At 37.7% G+C, this 17,104-nt stretch overlaps 1 protein-coding gene across 4 annotated transcripts in view; it reads left to right on the top strand.

Moving 5' to 3' along the window:
* Positions 1-17,104, top strand: part of PRDM5 (PR/SET domain 5) — a 94,060-nt gene that overhangs the window by 52,220 nt on the left and 24,736 nt on the right. For all 4 annotated transcript variants that reach the window (XM_072119338.1, XM_072119335.1, XM_072119337.1 and 1 more), the window contains one exon: positions 16,316-16,401. In XM_072119338.1, the coding sequence (XP_071975439.1) occupies positions 16,316-16,401 (86 nt within the window). The remainder of the gene's footprint in view (positions 1-16,315; positions 16,402-17,104) is intronic.

Here is a 17,104-nt window from a genome sequence, read left to right as displayed (position 1 = left end):
CTTTGTATAAACAAACATGGAATGTACAGCACAATAATGAATAGGCCTAAAAACCTTTAAATAAAGCTTCACATTACTTTAGCATTTCCCAAAAATCTGATTAGTCTCCCCTCTTCCCTATCCTTCATGTTATTTAGTGCAGAGAATGTCAATAAGTTAGGGGTGGTCATTTAAAGGAAACCTTCAAAATGGTCATTTTGACCTAAACATACCTTTACCTTGGGGTATGTAAGCTGATGCTGGAGGTGGTCTTGTAAAGGCAGATAAATCCGCATCTGAGCTTGGTCACGATCATAAGAATGCACGCAAATTGCGTGTGTGAAACTGCTCCCCCCACCCTCCCTCCCTTGCTCCCGAGAGCTGGTGACGTCACTGAGCTCTCGGAAAGCTGTGGCGCATTCGCACTGTATCTGTATGCACTGTATGTATGCACTTTGTATTGCGGCCATGCAAAATTAAGATACAGTGCACATGCGCCAGCGCTTTCCGAGAGCTTGGTGACGTCACCAGCTCTCGGGAGCAAGGAAGGGAGGGTGGGGGGAGCAGTTTCACACACGCTAGCCGCGTGCATTATTATGAACGTGACCAAACGCAGAGTGTCCTGTGTCAGGGCAGAGGTGCACCGAATGGGGTCATTTGATTAGTGTAAAAATCGATATTTTTTTTTTTTGGCAAAACTGCGGATTTATCAGCCTTAACAAGACCCCCTGCAGCATTAGCTTACTTAACCCAAGGTAAAGGTATGTTTAGGTCAGAATGACCATTTTGAAGTGGTAGGTTTCCTTTAAGTATTCTTCAAGTAGGCAGGGAGAGTTAGGGGGGAAGGATTAGCAACAGGAGTCACTTACGCTTACCCCCGACCACACCTGACAGTGAGTATATGGAGAAAAACACCAGAAAACACATATAGCACCTATATTACAGTGCCTAACGTGTGCAGTCTGCATAAACACTTGTTGGTTACAATGACTCTAATAACATACAGTTTTTAGTAACACCCTACACAATGTAACTCATGACATTTCATTACTTGTGTATTGATTTGCGTTTCATTTGTTTCCTTTAGCACTTTGTGTGCATAACTATACATTGGTGTGAATGTTCTCTGGGTAAAGTTGTCCCTGTAACACTGGAGCCTACCTGTTCATACTTTGATACTTAATATAGGTATTAATTAAAGACTATATGGGAATTTAACTTGCTTTGTCTGCCACTTTTCCAGCTGGTAAGACATGTAAAATGATTTTTACAATAGAAAATGGTTATGACCACCGGTAGTGGTGTAAATTTAAAAAAAGGCATGTTTGTTATTGACTAATAATTATAGGGATCAGAGGTTGACTTTAGGCTGGACTTAGTTGTTTAACTTTAACATCATACAGAATTAAAGGGCAAATATTTGATATGGTTTGTATAGGGAAAAGTTATACAAACTCTTTTATACAAAAGACATCTAGAAAACCGTTAGGTATTAATACAGAAAGTAGATTGGAAAATTGTATAACTTTTCCTTACAAAAATAATATCAAATATATGCTAAAGGGGACAACCCTGTATTCACATGGTGATAACCGCCGCAGTCAGTGCTGGCACCAATGGTAGAAGCTAACCTGTTAGGTCCTGCAGAGGACCCTGACAGCAACCACCTAACAGCGCTTTACCTAGGTACCACCATTTTTGAATGCAGATGGGTGCCACACTGTCATCGGAGGGTGCCAATCTGGTAGAGGCTCCCATATAGAAGCAGTACAATATATATCAATAAAGTTGTATTACAGTGTATTGTATGAGCCCCTTGGGGGGCGGAAATTAAAAAAAAAAACGAAGTTAAAAAAAATATATATAAAAACCTTAAAATATCACCCCCTTTCTGTGCAACACATATAAAAATAAATAAGTAAAATAATAAACATGTTATATATCCCTCATGTCCCAAGATGTCCAATCTATCAATATATAAAAGCAATGATTTGAGGAGGTGAACCCTGTAACGCAAAATAGTGCCGAAACCAAATATAAATCTTTGATGGGGTGAATTTGATGTGAAAGCATGAACAGCACTCCAGCACTCTACAACGCTGCCCAAGACAAGGTAGCAAAGGCAGTTTTTTGGAAGAAGAAAACCATATTTTTCATGTAACCTCTTTATCATTGCTAGTAATGTATTTATTGGAGGGCTGATTTCACAGTTGAAGATTAAAGTTAAAAGTTTAAAGAAACTTGCTACTTTACATTAGACGGGTTTCTTTAACACAGCCTGACAAATTACACCATTAACCACAAATTCTGTCATCGCTGTGTAGTGTTAGTGGATTAATTACTGTATCTTCAGTTTATTGCTACATGACATCGTACATTTCTTGCCTGGGGCCACAGAGCGGTGTTGGCGTGCCTGGCTCTACCATTTGGAATCTCAAAGTAACATTGTTACAATGTATCAAGCAACGAGACACAAGATTAATGGCAGTCTATGCTTTCCTTGTTGGGATATGACATGTGCCTCTTTTTTGGCAGTAGAGTTTTTATAAGGAATTTGACTTTTCACTATAGTTTATATTAAAACCTGTCTCTGTTTATTCAGGACTAGGCAGGGACAAGCTTGTGTAGTCTCATTAATCATCAATTTATTAATGGGAAACCTCACAAACGTGCAAGTCTCTCATGAATATCTCCTAGGCTCAATCAGTTTTCGATAGGATGTAATGTACACAGATGTGGTTTAACATAGAGGTGAGGACTTGAGTGATTATTTCCTGATGTTCTCTCCACTCACAGATTTGAGAGATGGTCACTAGAAAGAAGGAAATGTAAACGTATGTATTGTGTAATTGATTGTGTATTTAAGCAAACTTTGCTGTTTATGTGCTGATATCCTGTGTAATCAGCCGGAATTATGAAGTCACTTTTGTCCCTGTCCTTAGTTTAGATAGCAAATAATTAAAAATGTATGTGCGCATCTTGCTGTATGTATGCATGTCATTCATCAGTTCTGATTATATCTAGGGATTTTCTGCTCTGTAGCAATGGTAATTGGATTAAAATCTTCAAGGAACTCTTTGTAAATTGGTTATATGAATGCTTCTCAAACTCCAGCATATACAGTACTGTGCAAAATTATAGGCAGGTCTGGGAAAAATGCAGCAAAGTATCAAAGTAAGAACACTTTTACTAATAGAACTGTAAATAGTATTCTTTTATCAAATAACAAAATGTAAAGTGAATGAATGAAAAAGAAATATAATTCAAACCAATATGTGGGGAGTTATTCATGTTATACTTACCTTGAACACAGTTTTTAAGGAACTCAGTAGGAAGGTTGTTCAAAACATCTTGGAGAACCAATCACAGATCTTCTGTGGCTACAGACAGTCCAGTCTAAGATTATGAAATAATGGCTCTGTTAATTTGCTGAGGTAATCTGACAAAATTTTACCCCATGCTTCCAGAATCTCCACACATTTGATCAGCTTGATATGCACTTATTGTGTACCATACAGTAAAGCTGCTTCCACAACAGCTAAATGGCGTTGAGATCTGGTGACTGGGCTGGCCATTACATATGGAATACCAGCCGCCTGCTTCTGCCCTAAATAGTTAATGCATAAGTTGCAGGTGAGCTTTGGGGGGTCATTGTCCTATTGTAGGATTAAATTCGCTCCAATCAAGCACTGTCCACAGGGTATGACATGACATTGCAAAATGGAGTGATAGCCTTCATTATTCAAAATGCCTTTGACCTTGAACATATATCCCACTTTACCAGCACCAAAGCATTCCCAGACCTTCACATTACCTCCACCATGCTTGACAGATGGTGTCATCTTTTCAGTTGTTCTACATCTTGCAAATGTTCTTCTTTATGATCCAAACACCCCCAAATTCACCAAAGAATGCAGTGTATAGTATGAGCAATCAGACCCTAGAGGGTCTGAAATAATAGTAAAAAGAAATTTAGAAAATATCTTAAAAAAATATTTTAATTCTTTTTTAAAAAGTAAAAGTTTACATCACCCCCCTTTCCCTAAAACACATCTAAAAATAAACAATAAAAATCATAAACATGTTAGGTATCGCCACATCCCAAAATGCCAGTTCTATTAAAATATTAAAAAGATTATTCCCGACCGTAAACACTGTAATGGAAAATAGCGGCCAAATTTCTGAATCGCTTTGTTTCCATCCATGAATATTTGAATAAAAGTGATTAAACAGTCATTTGATATACGTTAATACACCTACATTAAGGCTACATGTACACTGACGTATGACTGGGCGGGCATATGTCAGCCGCTATGGAGGGGAGGCCCATAACACAGGGAAAGATAGGACATCGGCACCGTATCACTCCATGCAGCCATTGGCGGTCTATGGGGGATGTATTTACGACCCAAGCTTGTGGCTGTACATACGTCCCCCTATGGTCATGTGCATGGAGCCTAATAATGTATAGAGCATGTTTATGATGCATTTAATGTTAGCTGCAGTGAAAGAAAATGAGCTTTTCTTTCAAAAATAAGGAAATTTCAAAGTGCCCCAAACTTTTGAGCGGTAGTATATCTAACCAGAAAGTCTTGCTAAATTTAGTTGAAGCACTCACAAACTATTTCACCGTATCCATCCCACCTCCTACTTATATCGACCTCCTCTCAACATTCAGGTCCTGATACATAAGATTATTCTGATTCATATCACAAGTAAGAGGTTTGAAGGACCTTTGGTGATGTAACTAGCCGGATACAATACAGTATAAAATATGCAATACAATAACAGAGATTTAGAGTAAAATAAGTGTCATGTAGAGAAATGATGTATAAATGTACTATACAGCATGACTGTGTGTGTTTGTCTGTATAACAAAGTGTGTGATTGTGTGTTTATGTATGAGCTGTTTGTTTATGAAGCAGTGCTATGTGTGTGTGTATGTAGCAGAGCTGTGTCATCTGTATGTGTACAGTATACAGCAGTGGAGTGTGTATTTATATGTGTATAGATATGTCGCTGAGCATTGCTTGTGTAAACACTCTAATCGATCTTTGAAAATCAATAAAGGAGGCACTCAAAAAATTGCTAAAATTACTTCACTGACAATGCTTTACCGTAGTTGTCTAAATCTAGGGCGTCTTATCGTTCTAACATGTAGTGCAGATTAACTGTATATAGGGTAGTTTATTAAAAAAAAAAAGTTTAAAAAATGCACATATTACCCAGAGGTTGAAATAACACTTGTACACATATCATAGAAATAAACACAGGCTGCTGCTCATGTATGTCTGGGATATGTTATGTACATAAAGTGCAGCAAAACCAGATATTCTTAATCGCTTTTAAAAATGGCTGCAAGTAATGTAAGAAATGTATTTTTTTTGTTAAAGAATACGTTTTCAATGTAAATTTGAAAACATCTACACTATGTCATGTTATTTCTGATTGTGTTTACACGGTAGGTTTCATTGCTACTTCTGAGTGCAGACGCATCATGGTCAGTGGGCCAGAATTATTAAAGTGTTTGCGACAGTTTTCTGTCTGACTTGCACTGAAAAGAACTTGAAACCTCTTGCACATGTATTTATACAGTGTCTGCTTCAGTTTTGTGTCGCGGCTGCACTGTGTCCGACAAAAAAATTGTGAACCAAAAGGCGAGTTACTGCTTAGTCGGAGTATGCAACACATTTATTACTGATGTGCGCCACAATTCTGTCTGCACCAAAATTCTGCAGCATGAACAAAGTGCACCAAAAAAAATGGTGCACACTTCAAGAGCACTGCAGGGGGCGCCGAATTCATGAAGAACACACTCTGTACACTCCACAGGCAAACTGCACATAGTACAGACTACACTAGTTTTGATTAATATGGGCCCGTGTTCTTTCCTCTCTAGGCATTATCTTTCACATTGTCACCACCTTTTACTCCATTAAACTACCATCCCCCTCAGTTGGAGTTTGAAATGTCCTTTCTAGAATTCCCTCTTTTGTGTGAAATCTCATTGGTTAACCTATAAAAAAGAGGAGCCAGAAACAAAAATTGTTTGACCTCAGATGTCAACAGACTGATGGGAGAATCGATCACTGTAGTTATGTCAATTTTCCAGCAATACAAAAGTCTCCAATCCAATTCAGACATTAACACTAGCAATGAGTGGACTTGTACAAATTTGGGTTCAGCTGAACCGAATTTGAAAAACCTGTTTGAACCCGGACCTCAGCCAGTAACACCCACGATCCCTGTTCCGCTGGCAGGTTATTGCTGGTTCATTGCCACTACGATTTACAAGCCACTGGTGACTTTGGCAAAGACAGTTAAAGAGTTAATTTCTACTGGCAGCGATCACTGGCGTTAATGGCAGGGAGGTTAGTTTGAGCCGAAACCTGCCTGGAATTTCTAATGAGGTTCGGTGTAGGGCTGGGGAGGCCTGAAGTTTGCGGTTCGGGTCTGCTCATCACTAATTAACACCTCATATGCCACATTTAAAAGGCAGTATATGTCCCTATGTTAAATCTGACATACAAAAGGCTCCAAAGACAGTCTATAATACTGGTGCCAGAAGCCTGCCTAATGATACATCCCCTCCTATCTTTCATGCTATGCAAACCTTCGCATCTGTTTTAAACATCATAGTAATGTTATGTAGTTGTTCAAGTAATTGCTACAAGATCAGTGAAAATGCTCTTAAAGATGGCACAGGTAGTGTTGTATGTAGCGCTATCCTTCCCGTCATATTGGATAAAACTGCTAATGGAGGCAATAAACATTGAATGCAGATGTGAACATAACATAAAGAACACATTACTATAATTGTTTTACACGTAAATGTATAAGCACATGTACATGTTTATAAAACATACATTGTCTCATTTGTTTGTTGTTGATTTATATTGATAGATACAGAACCTTTGAAGATAGTTGTTCTTAAAAACCAGATATAAGATGGTTTATGCTTTTCAGCTGTTGCAAGACAACAACTCCCAGCACATCAGTGTAGTTTTGTAGAAGAGTCCAGGTTTGGATCCCTACAGTTAAAAAAAAGTTTTCATCTTGAAAAGTTCAACCTCTTGAAAAAAAGACAGAGAAATATGTTAGCCATTTATAGTTAGGATGGTTACCCATCAATAATCATGGGATTTTTTTAATTAAAAATGTAAACTAGATTTTATGTAACATGGCAAATCTGAAGTTTTCCAACTGCATAAAAAGCAGATAAAAATGCAGTATATCTGTCCAGCCTACATATACTTTCTTTGTCTTCTATTACATCTGGTGTTTGTTATTGGTTACTGTATGTCACTGTACAAAGTACAGTATCTGCAGATATTTAGTGTCATCAGCTGACCCAGACAGTTATCTTTTGCCCTGTGTCTCAGCACATCCATTCTGACATCATCTGCCCCAGTCACTGTCTATAGCAGGTCTCAATTACAATCAGTCATTGACTACGGCCAAATAAAACCCATTTATTAGAACAAAATGACTGGTGGTGACTAGACAGCATCAGGAATGGGGGATGATAAGATAATTTTGGACTTGCTATACAGAAAACTTACCACTTGCATAAAATGTAGCCTGATGGAAAACCAATAAACTAAAATAAAAATTCTAAATGAAAATCTGGATTATTTACAATGATATATATGTTCTTATGGAAAATAATAATGGGTAAGGATTTCAGCATTGTCTACAAGTGTTAAGATTACACATTTTTTATGCCACTTTGTATGTCCTTCTTGCATTTCAAAGAAGAGAGAAGCACATTGTTCAGAGTAGATACCACCGCATGGGTAATAGGTTACAGATTGAGAACATGAGGATTGCAGTCATTTCCTTAGGTTTTTACATAGGTGAATAAAACCCCATTGTAACACTTTATGCCTCTTCAAAAAAAAATACCAAGATATATGTGTTATGCATTTGCTTTCATAAAGGTTTCAAGCTGTGGCGAGAAACCTTATCCATGATGTTTTCGGGTCCTTTGGGTCCATACCTTTGTGTACCATATGTATACTGTATATAGTGATGACAAGTTGTAAATTATATGATGATATGTTATCACCAGAGGTATTGCACTTAGGGGCTGTTGCTCATATTTCTTGCATGAATCCACCTCAACACTTCATAGTTAATTTATGTCAGTGCTATGTCAACACAGATAGTGTGCAAAATTGACATTATACACTTGTCTGGGACTATAGGTTTCCAAGATGTTATCTACTATGTGTGCCTTTTAATGAAGGTATCTATGAAATCAAATATTCTAAAATACTTCAAACCACATTGTACCACACATGATATGCCACAGACTTGTTATTTATAGAGACAGTACCACACAGAATCTCTGACACGTAAGACTTATATGTTTATTATTTTATGATTAGTTTTATTGCTATTTTAGTGGGGTTTACAGCTGTAATCTTTCCCTAAGTGATTACAGGCGGTCCCCTACTTAAGAACACTCGACTTACATACGACCCCTAGTTACAAACGGACCTCTGGATATTGGTAATTTATTGTACTTTAGTCCTAGGCTACAATAATCAGCTGTAACAGTTATCAAATGTGTCTGTAATGAAGCTTTATTGTTAATATTGATTCTTATGACGACCCAACATTTATAAAATCCAATTGTCACAGAGACCAAAAAAGTTCTGGCTGGGATTACAATGATAAAATATACAGTACCGACTTACATACAAACTCAACTTAAGAACAAACCTACAGACCCTATCTTGTATGTAACCCGGAACTGCCTGTATATTCCAAATAAATGAGATACATTTCCCCACTTTTTTATTATTATTATCTTTGTTGTACAGACCGTCCCAGGGTTGCGTGTAAGAAAAGTTTGGTAGGTTTGTGCTTACGTTTGATTTGTATGTCAGTCAGAACAGGTGTATTTTGTATTTTTGACAATTTAATTTTGAAAATTTTGAGCTGTCATGGGAAGAAAGATTATAAAATAGTTTCATTGCAGACACCTCTGATAATTCTCAAGCTGAGAATGCAGTAAACCTACAGCTTCCAGAGATCTTCACCTGAGGTCACAGTGGGCAGAGAGATCTGTCTGTAACTAGGGGTTGTCTGTATGTTGGTTTTCTTAGGTCAGGGACCGTCTGTATTTGTTTTCTTACATTAACATTTTAATAGATCATATAATAATATTAAATACAGTCAATAAAACCTGCAGATGTATCATTGAAGGGGTATTTCAGGATTATGCATAATTTATATTCAAATGGGTCATTAAAATATAAGCTAATATATAATTAGCTGTTGTTTCAAATTTTTCTCATCTTAGCAGAAATATGTTGTGGGCATACATTGTAATGAAGAACTAAAATGCTACTGGCCCTTTAATCAGTCCACTGATTTTGTCCCTGTGGAGGAGACACAGAACAGAACAAGGCCGCTGGTCACACGTCCTGCACCTGCCTGGGCAGGTCATGTGATGATCATTATGTTTGGCTTTAGTCAGTTGCTTGCAGTGAGGTCATGTTCAGTGATGACTTTTATACACATCATAACTACTATGGTAATAGAGCAGGACAATCTGTTAGGTGACCATTTGGAGCAAAGCATAAGAGGGCGCAGCTGTTGCTGAGAACTGAGATGTCATGGGACTTGTAGTATCTTGTAGATAACTCTGTCTACTAAAGAAAACCTATGTGAATCATAAAAGCAAACTATTTAATCTCTGTTGTTTGATAAATGGCATTGAGTTTTGTTGTATTCATTTATTTATAGCATTTTGGATTTTTGTAGCAGATTTTCCAGAATACCCCTTTAAGTACATTTTTATTTGTCTTTATTTTCTTTTGGTGTGGGGAGCTTTTTATTTTAATAAAATCATTTCATCTTAAAGGGAACCTGTCACCAGGGACCTCATTTTCACTAAAGACAGATTCCAGAAGCCCATCACACCTGTAGTGCAAATATGCCTTGCTGCCTTTTCTAAGCATTAGCATTACAATATAATTGTTATTTTATAACTTACCTTGAACCCTGACAAATTCCTCTGTTAGGTCACAGGGGTTGGGCTTTGGTTTGGATGCATTTCAAAAAACAACATTTATATACATAAATATATATAAATGTTTAAATGATTATATAAAACAAATATTATACATACAGATGTAGCCATCCTTAACTTGAATCTGGTATCAAATTGCACACACAAAAAAAAACTATTACAATAATGGAAAAGATCAAATCAAGTGGATGTACCAACTTTGCAATTTACACAGGATAGGGTGAGTGTACACTATGATTGGTGAGTGTTCACCTGCTGGAACCTCCCACCGATTCCAATCACGTGACCCTCAGTAATCCAGAGAAAGGGGGCTCTGTTCTTACTAATGGGCGGAACAGCAGAACGAACACTTATCCTTCCGCTCTTTTCATTAGTAGTGTCAGATATTGAAGAACACATCACTCTGCTATCTCCGGCACTCACTATCTCCGGCAATATCCAACACCTGTATATAATGAAACGGATTGCTGGGGTTGCCATTTTCATGATAAAGTGGGTCCCACCTTGGCGTTCGGCTCGTTATCCCCTATTCTGAGTGGTGGTAATAACTTTCTGTAATTGGCGCAATTACAATACGGGTGGCTGCAACTTTGTATTAAACTGGTTAAACGGTAACTAAAAACAAAAACCTAAGTGTATATTTATTGAGTAGACTAGTAAGCCAAAATCATTACCAAGCATCAGAAATCAAAATAATGTATTTTAAGCCATTTACATATTTTATTAAATGTCATATTTTATGATATTGAGATTTAGAGTGTTGTAAGAGTCTACGTAAATCTTATTTTATATGTCATTCATATCGATTGCCCATGACTGGAGAGATGAAATGCATGTTTAGGTATGGGAGAGTGTGTTGAGTAGTTTGGTAACATCCGGGTAAAAGTTCTCTTTGGCTATAACTGTGAAATGTCCAGGGGTGTATGTAGTGTGATCAAAGCTAAGGCTTATCACAGGGAGCACATGACTATTGAGTTACTATATCTCTCCTCACTGGCATTTGATGAAAGATGTTAAAGATGTGGCTATTATTCCCCATTAACTGTGTGATTCATATCAGAAAGACATTTATAATAGTTTTCAGACCCAAGTAACACGTGGTCCCTGTTTTCATTTAATAAGATAACATTTTTCATCTGACCACTCTCCGTTGCTTTCAATCCTTGTTTATGTCAGTAGCGGGTAAACAAAGCTTGATGATCCCTCTTATATGAACACATGCTGCTCCTCTGAAGGTCTTACTAATTTGCTGGAGACATGTGCGGAAGCAGGGCATGTGGCTTTACTAGTAAGATGTAGAATGTCTAATTCAGAACACAGAATCCCATGTCATGGCCTCTTTTGTAAAATATTTAACATAAGTGTTGTTGGATGATTAATAGGTTTTTGACCAGGTAACTTTTCTTCATCTACGAGAAGAGCCTTTCTTTCCTGAAGTGTCTTTCAGGCTTGTTAGCCTTCAAAGACTTATAAGGTCAGCCGTGGTGAGACACTAAATCCATTATAGTTTCTCTTCCTCTGTCTCCTCACATCACCCTTTTACTCCCAGCATGGAGCCATCCCACTTTCTTGTCTGCAAGTTAGATACAGGGCGAAAAAATGTTTGACTCGCTTGGTATCTTGATGCTTTGCAGTCCTGTTCAAGCAAAGATGGATAAAGAAAAGCAGTTTATTGGCTATACTTTTACAATTAGAAATACTACAATTTGGAGTGTCTCCGACTCACTGTGTTAATATTTGCTATATAAAATAAACTTACCATCGATTAGCACTTACTTAGCAGTGTCTAATATAATGCTTGTTTTATATTCAGCCATATGCAGCATGTCCGCTAAGTATAAACAGACTAGAATTGTTTGGATTGTTGCAAATGGGTCCACCCTGCTGCTGAGGTGGTCACGAAGCAGTCCAAAGGTAGTAGAAGAGATAGATTCCAGACAATTAGATAGCAATTGCTGACGCATCTGATCCGTTTTCTAGTAGAAAGTCTTATTGTGTTAACGTTGCTGTCAGTGGCAGAAGAAGCAGCTGGAGACAATGGGATATCTCTACAGGAAGCCAGCTGTTTTTCCGAAAGTCGGATAACATTTACATATGTATCTGCATCCATATGTTTTATATATATATATATATATGTGTGTGTGTGTTTAATAATGTATATATGTATCTAATTGTCTATTTCCATTACCCTGCCACACAAAATTCACACTATTGGTTAAAACGCTTTAGTCAAATATAGGAAGCTGTGTGAGTGTTTTACTGCTCTATAGTGTCTTTTATGCTGCTGCTGTCTTTCGGAAAGTGCTACGGAGGGAAATAAGAGAAGGACCCGCTTTTGCTCCATATGTAGTTACATCATAGCAGCTACTTTCTCTCCACACGCTGAGCGACAACTGACCCGGAGAGCCTCTAACGGCCAAACTGATGTAACAAATATAGAGCTTCCTCCTAGTACATAGATTTTTATTGTGCAGTGACTGGGGTGGATCAGACAGATAAGGCTTATATTGATGGTCCTCTAATGTTTATATATGCACTTTATATATTATGCCCAATATTTCCCAACTAACATAGGCACCGTGCAAAGATACGCTACAGCTCTAAAGAAAATGAAGGTGTACAAGCTCGTAGCACACAGCCCAATCTTATTCATTGACCAATTGGCCAATAATAATGGTTTAATTTTTTTTCCCAATTTTTTTTTTTTATGTTTATACATAAACATGCGGAATACATTCATATAGTTATATGCCGTGAACCTTAGTAAAGCAGCTCAGTGTTGGATTAAGATCTATATTGGGTGATGTAATGAAAACCGTTTAGTGACCAACTGCTTCTATCCCCATCCTCTGCTTAGACTAATTAAGAGAGACAATTCTTTCTGCCCATCATCAGTTCTTATTCCAACAGATTCTTTGTCTGTAGGTTTTCAGGCACATGAGACTTTTTGAGATGGTCTTGAATTGATAACAAACACATAGTAGCGTGGGAGAGAAACCACTGTATTCACTAGGCAAGTGACTGAAATCCCATTTGTAGACTAGAAAGAGCATGTGAAACTCCCTGAAATGAGTGTTCAGTTCATGAGAAACCATATAACTGATTGAACACACATCCCCCATCAAACATCTATTGCAAAGACACTTGAGAAATGCAACCTAATTGATGCTCTACCTCAGATTCCACCATCTCGTTAGTAAATTCTATTGATTTTTATAAATTTAAAAGTGAGATGTGGTGACGTTAATTTCACAAAATTGTACATCATAATATATAAATACTGTACTAACCCAGCAAATCATGATTGAAAATGCTGTATTTTATTCAAGTTCTCTAAAAATAAACACTTGTGACTTTAGTTTTGCAACAATATCACAGTATTAGATTAAATTAGTTTCATTAGAAGGGGGAGTTCTTAACTGAATTGAAGCTAAAGTTGCATCATCCCAAGAAGCCAGGAGTCTTCTTGGGATGATGCAACAAGGTTTTCACACCTGGATTTGGGGATCCTCTGCCATTCTTCTTTCCAGATCCTCTCCAGTTCGCTCCAGTTGGATGACGAACTTTTGTGAAAGCCATTTTAAAGTCTATCCAGAGATGCTCAATTGCGTTTAGGTCAGGGCTCTGGCTGCGCCAGTCAAGAACGAAGAAACTGTAGGGATATACTAGTACTACTGGTTTAATGGACGGGGAAAGTGCATTTAGGGAAGCAAGCAGAAGAAGACTAGTAAAGTACTCCATGTAAAATCTCATCTAGTCCCTGAAATGTAAATGGATATTTATACTGTTAAAATTGAGCTTAAAGTTAGTAGGGGTCTATCACTAATCCATGTGATAATTACTTTGCAATAAAAAATGTCTGAAACATTTCAGGAAAAAGTGGTACACAGTCTTATGCAACGGGTGAATATAGATTTTGTCTGTGTTATCAAAGTTATTTGAAGACTATACAGAGCACCAGCATGTGCCACATAATGTTCAAATATAGCAGCTTTGACTATTGTTCCATTCATAATCCTAAGGATAGGCCATTAACGTAAATATACCATTTGTGAACCAAACATACCTTGTGAATGCTATAGCTACACTGATACAGAAACATATCTTGTTTAATCCCTGAACCGAGTGGTTTTGCTCAAAAACACAATTATAAAATTCAGGACATTGGGAAAGCTGGGTGCCGTACATAAAAGAGCTGCCTGAACTGTCCAGACAGGACTAATCAACCTGAGCTGAATGACTCATACACAGCAGCTGGGGGATGGTTCATCAATTGATTACTTCACTATGGTAAGAGGAGAAGCAACGGGGCAGCCAGAGGAATGACAGAGCCTCATTATCATAATTTTATAGTTGTTTTTTTCAGCGAAACCACTCAGTTCACGGATTACTGTATATACTTGAGTATAAGCCGACCTGAGTATTAGCCAATGTACTTAATTTTACCACCAAAAACTGGGAAATCCTTATGACTCGAGTGTAAGCCAAAGGTGGGAAATTGATCACAGTCTCCCCAGTATATAGCCGGCCAGCCCCTGTATATAGCCATCCAGCACTCAGTAGTATATAGGTAGCCCCCTGTAGTATACAGCCAGCTCCCTGTAGTAAACAGCCAGCCAGCCCCCTGTAGTATATAGCCAGCCAACCTCCTGTAATGCATAGCCAGCCAGCCTCCTGTAGTATATAGCCAGCCAACCCCCTGTAGTATATAGCTAGCTTCCTGTAGTATATAGCCAGCCCCCTGTAGTATATAACTAGCTCCCTGTAGTATATAGCAAGCTCCCTGTAGTGTATAGCTCGCTCCCTGTAGTATATAGCCAGCCCCCTGTAGTATATAACCAGCCCCCTCTAGTATACAGCAAACCAGCTCCCTTTAGCATATAGCTAGCTCTCTTAAGTATATAGACTGCCAGCCAGCCCCCTTTAGTACATAGCCTGCCAGCCCCCTTAAGTATATAGCCTTCCAGCCCACAGTATGGCCAGCGCATAAAAAAAAATCAATGGAGTTCTCATATTTTTTATATACCCAGCGTAGTTACAGCATTCTCAAGAAGTGTTTGGTTCACAATGCATGAAAACGAATGGTAGATTTCTTTTAATAATTCTTTATAATATTATAACTTTTAATAACCAGAAAACTCCTTTTAAGTGTGTGGTCCAATTAAACTTGGAAAATATACTGTCTCTTAAATATCTTTTCGTGAAACACCAGATTTCTGTACATGTATAAAAATAAACATTTCTTATTATTTATTTCCAAAAAATGCCATATGAAATGAAACCATATAACATCATAGATATTTTTTCAATATAAAGACATAAAATCAAAGACCTGTTTGCATCGTTTTGCGAATAATCAGGTATGACAATACTATAAATCACCGTCATAGTTGAGATTGGAAATTCCCAGGTGCCTGCTTTTGTCAGAGCATTCCTTGACCTTTCTAGATTCCATCCAACAATTTGTGTGTATCAGGAATTGACATTCAAGGTCTCACACTGTGCAGGGGTTATCCAGATCTGAGCCGTGGGACATAAACACCTTAGATTGGATAAATAGTACTTTGAACCACTCTTCAGGTCTACTGACATTCTTGTTGGTACTGCCTGGAACTGCTTAACCCATCCATTTTAAGCTTTAAAGGAAGTACCGTAACATGCTGCCACTTAGAGCCGCAAGTGGGTACAAATCTGCATGAAGCTATGGTTATAGATAATCTGTTCTCCTAAAAGCGTAGCTCTAGAATTTATGGATTTTATGATTCTATGTATAAGACTATATAGGAATATTGTAAGTTAAATATATAGCGCTGGAGGAAAAATTAATTATCGTAATTAAATGTGATGTCTCCAATCCAGATGGCAACAATGTTCAACAGATGTGTAGAGATATTAGCACTCTTTAAGAATGAAGTATATCAAAGCATCAAATAAAAAAATATCCCTACTAGCCACAACAAAATGCGTCATAATTCACTCCTTTACTAGACTGTCATATTTGCCTAGCATATCACTGCATGCATTCATATGTTGTTAGAAAACATCAGGCGATGGGGAGAGGAGCTTTGATCCAGCCCAGCATGTAGCCAGTGTGTTCTTTTGTTCTTTATGTGAAGTTTTTAAAAGCTCAGATCTCGGCTCTCTTTTTCTCTCTTTTCGTAAATGAACATGAACCTCAGGCTGGAAGAATGTGCCTCCTTTGACATGGTCATGCTGTGCCTTCCTGATGTGTCAGGGCAGTGTTTTCTATCCAAGGGCTGCATATGGTAATTATGATGCTTATCTTGTTTGCAGGTGAGCGCCCCTACCAGTGCCCTTACTGTGACAAAGCCTTCAGTAAGAATGACGGATTAAAAATGCACATTCGGACGCACACAAGGGTAAGTCCTTATTCATAAGATTTATCAAAACAATATGTATACACTAATGTATAAATATTTATATTTCACCATTGTACTTTAAACTTTCAATCATATAACATATTTTATAATGTTATCTACATAGAAGTTCATACTATTTCTGCTCAGTGCATCACATTTTTTAAGTTTTATCAATACATTTAAAATTTTTAGCACCAAGAATTTAGATGTTTTTGACAATTAGTAGCAGGTCTCCCAGATCATCACATCAACCACTATTGATCACTGCCATGGGAGTCTAGTTGGGGCTTTAAGGGTTAGATTACCCAGCAGAAGCCAGTATCCCTGACTTGCTCAAGTGTGGAAAAGTGTCAGGACTTGTGAGGTCATCAACATGTGATCGGAGCATGTGGGAGAGCTCAACAGTGAGAGCAATGGTGGCTGAAGGACCTGTGACAATGTCACCACCTTGTAGACAATCATTGGAGGAGATTTATCACAAGTGTCTGAGAGAAAAACTTATGGCAACCAGTCACAACCCAGCTTTCATTTTAGAAACTACTGTGGGAAAATAAAATCTGCCGTGAGCAATTAGGACAGGTTTGCTCTCAGACAATTCTGATAAATCTCCTCCATGTTCATGTAGACAATCCCTTTCATTGTCCTGCAAGCAGAGACCTCAAATACAATGAAAAATTGATATGGAAATTATATTATAGTAGCA

Source organism: Engystomops pustulosus, chromosome 1 (genome assembly GCF_040894005.1).
Source record: "Engystomops pustulosus chromosome 1, aEngPut4.maternal, whole genome shotgun sequence".
Taxonomy (NCBI): domain Eukaryota; kingdom Metazoa; phylum Chordata; class Amphibia; order Anura; family Leptodactylidae; genus Engystomops; species Engystomops pustulosus.
Note: the sequence above shows the minus strand (reverse complement) of the source record. Positions and strands in the feature narration are given on the sequence as shown.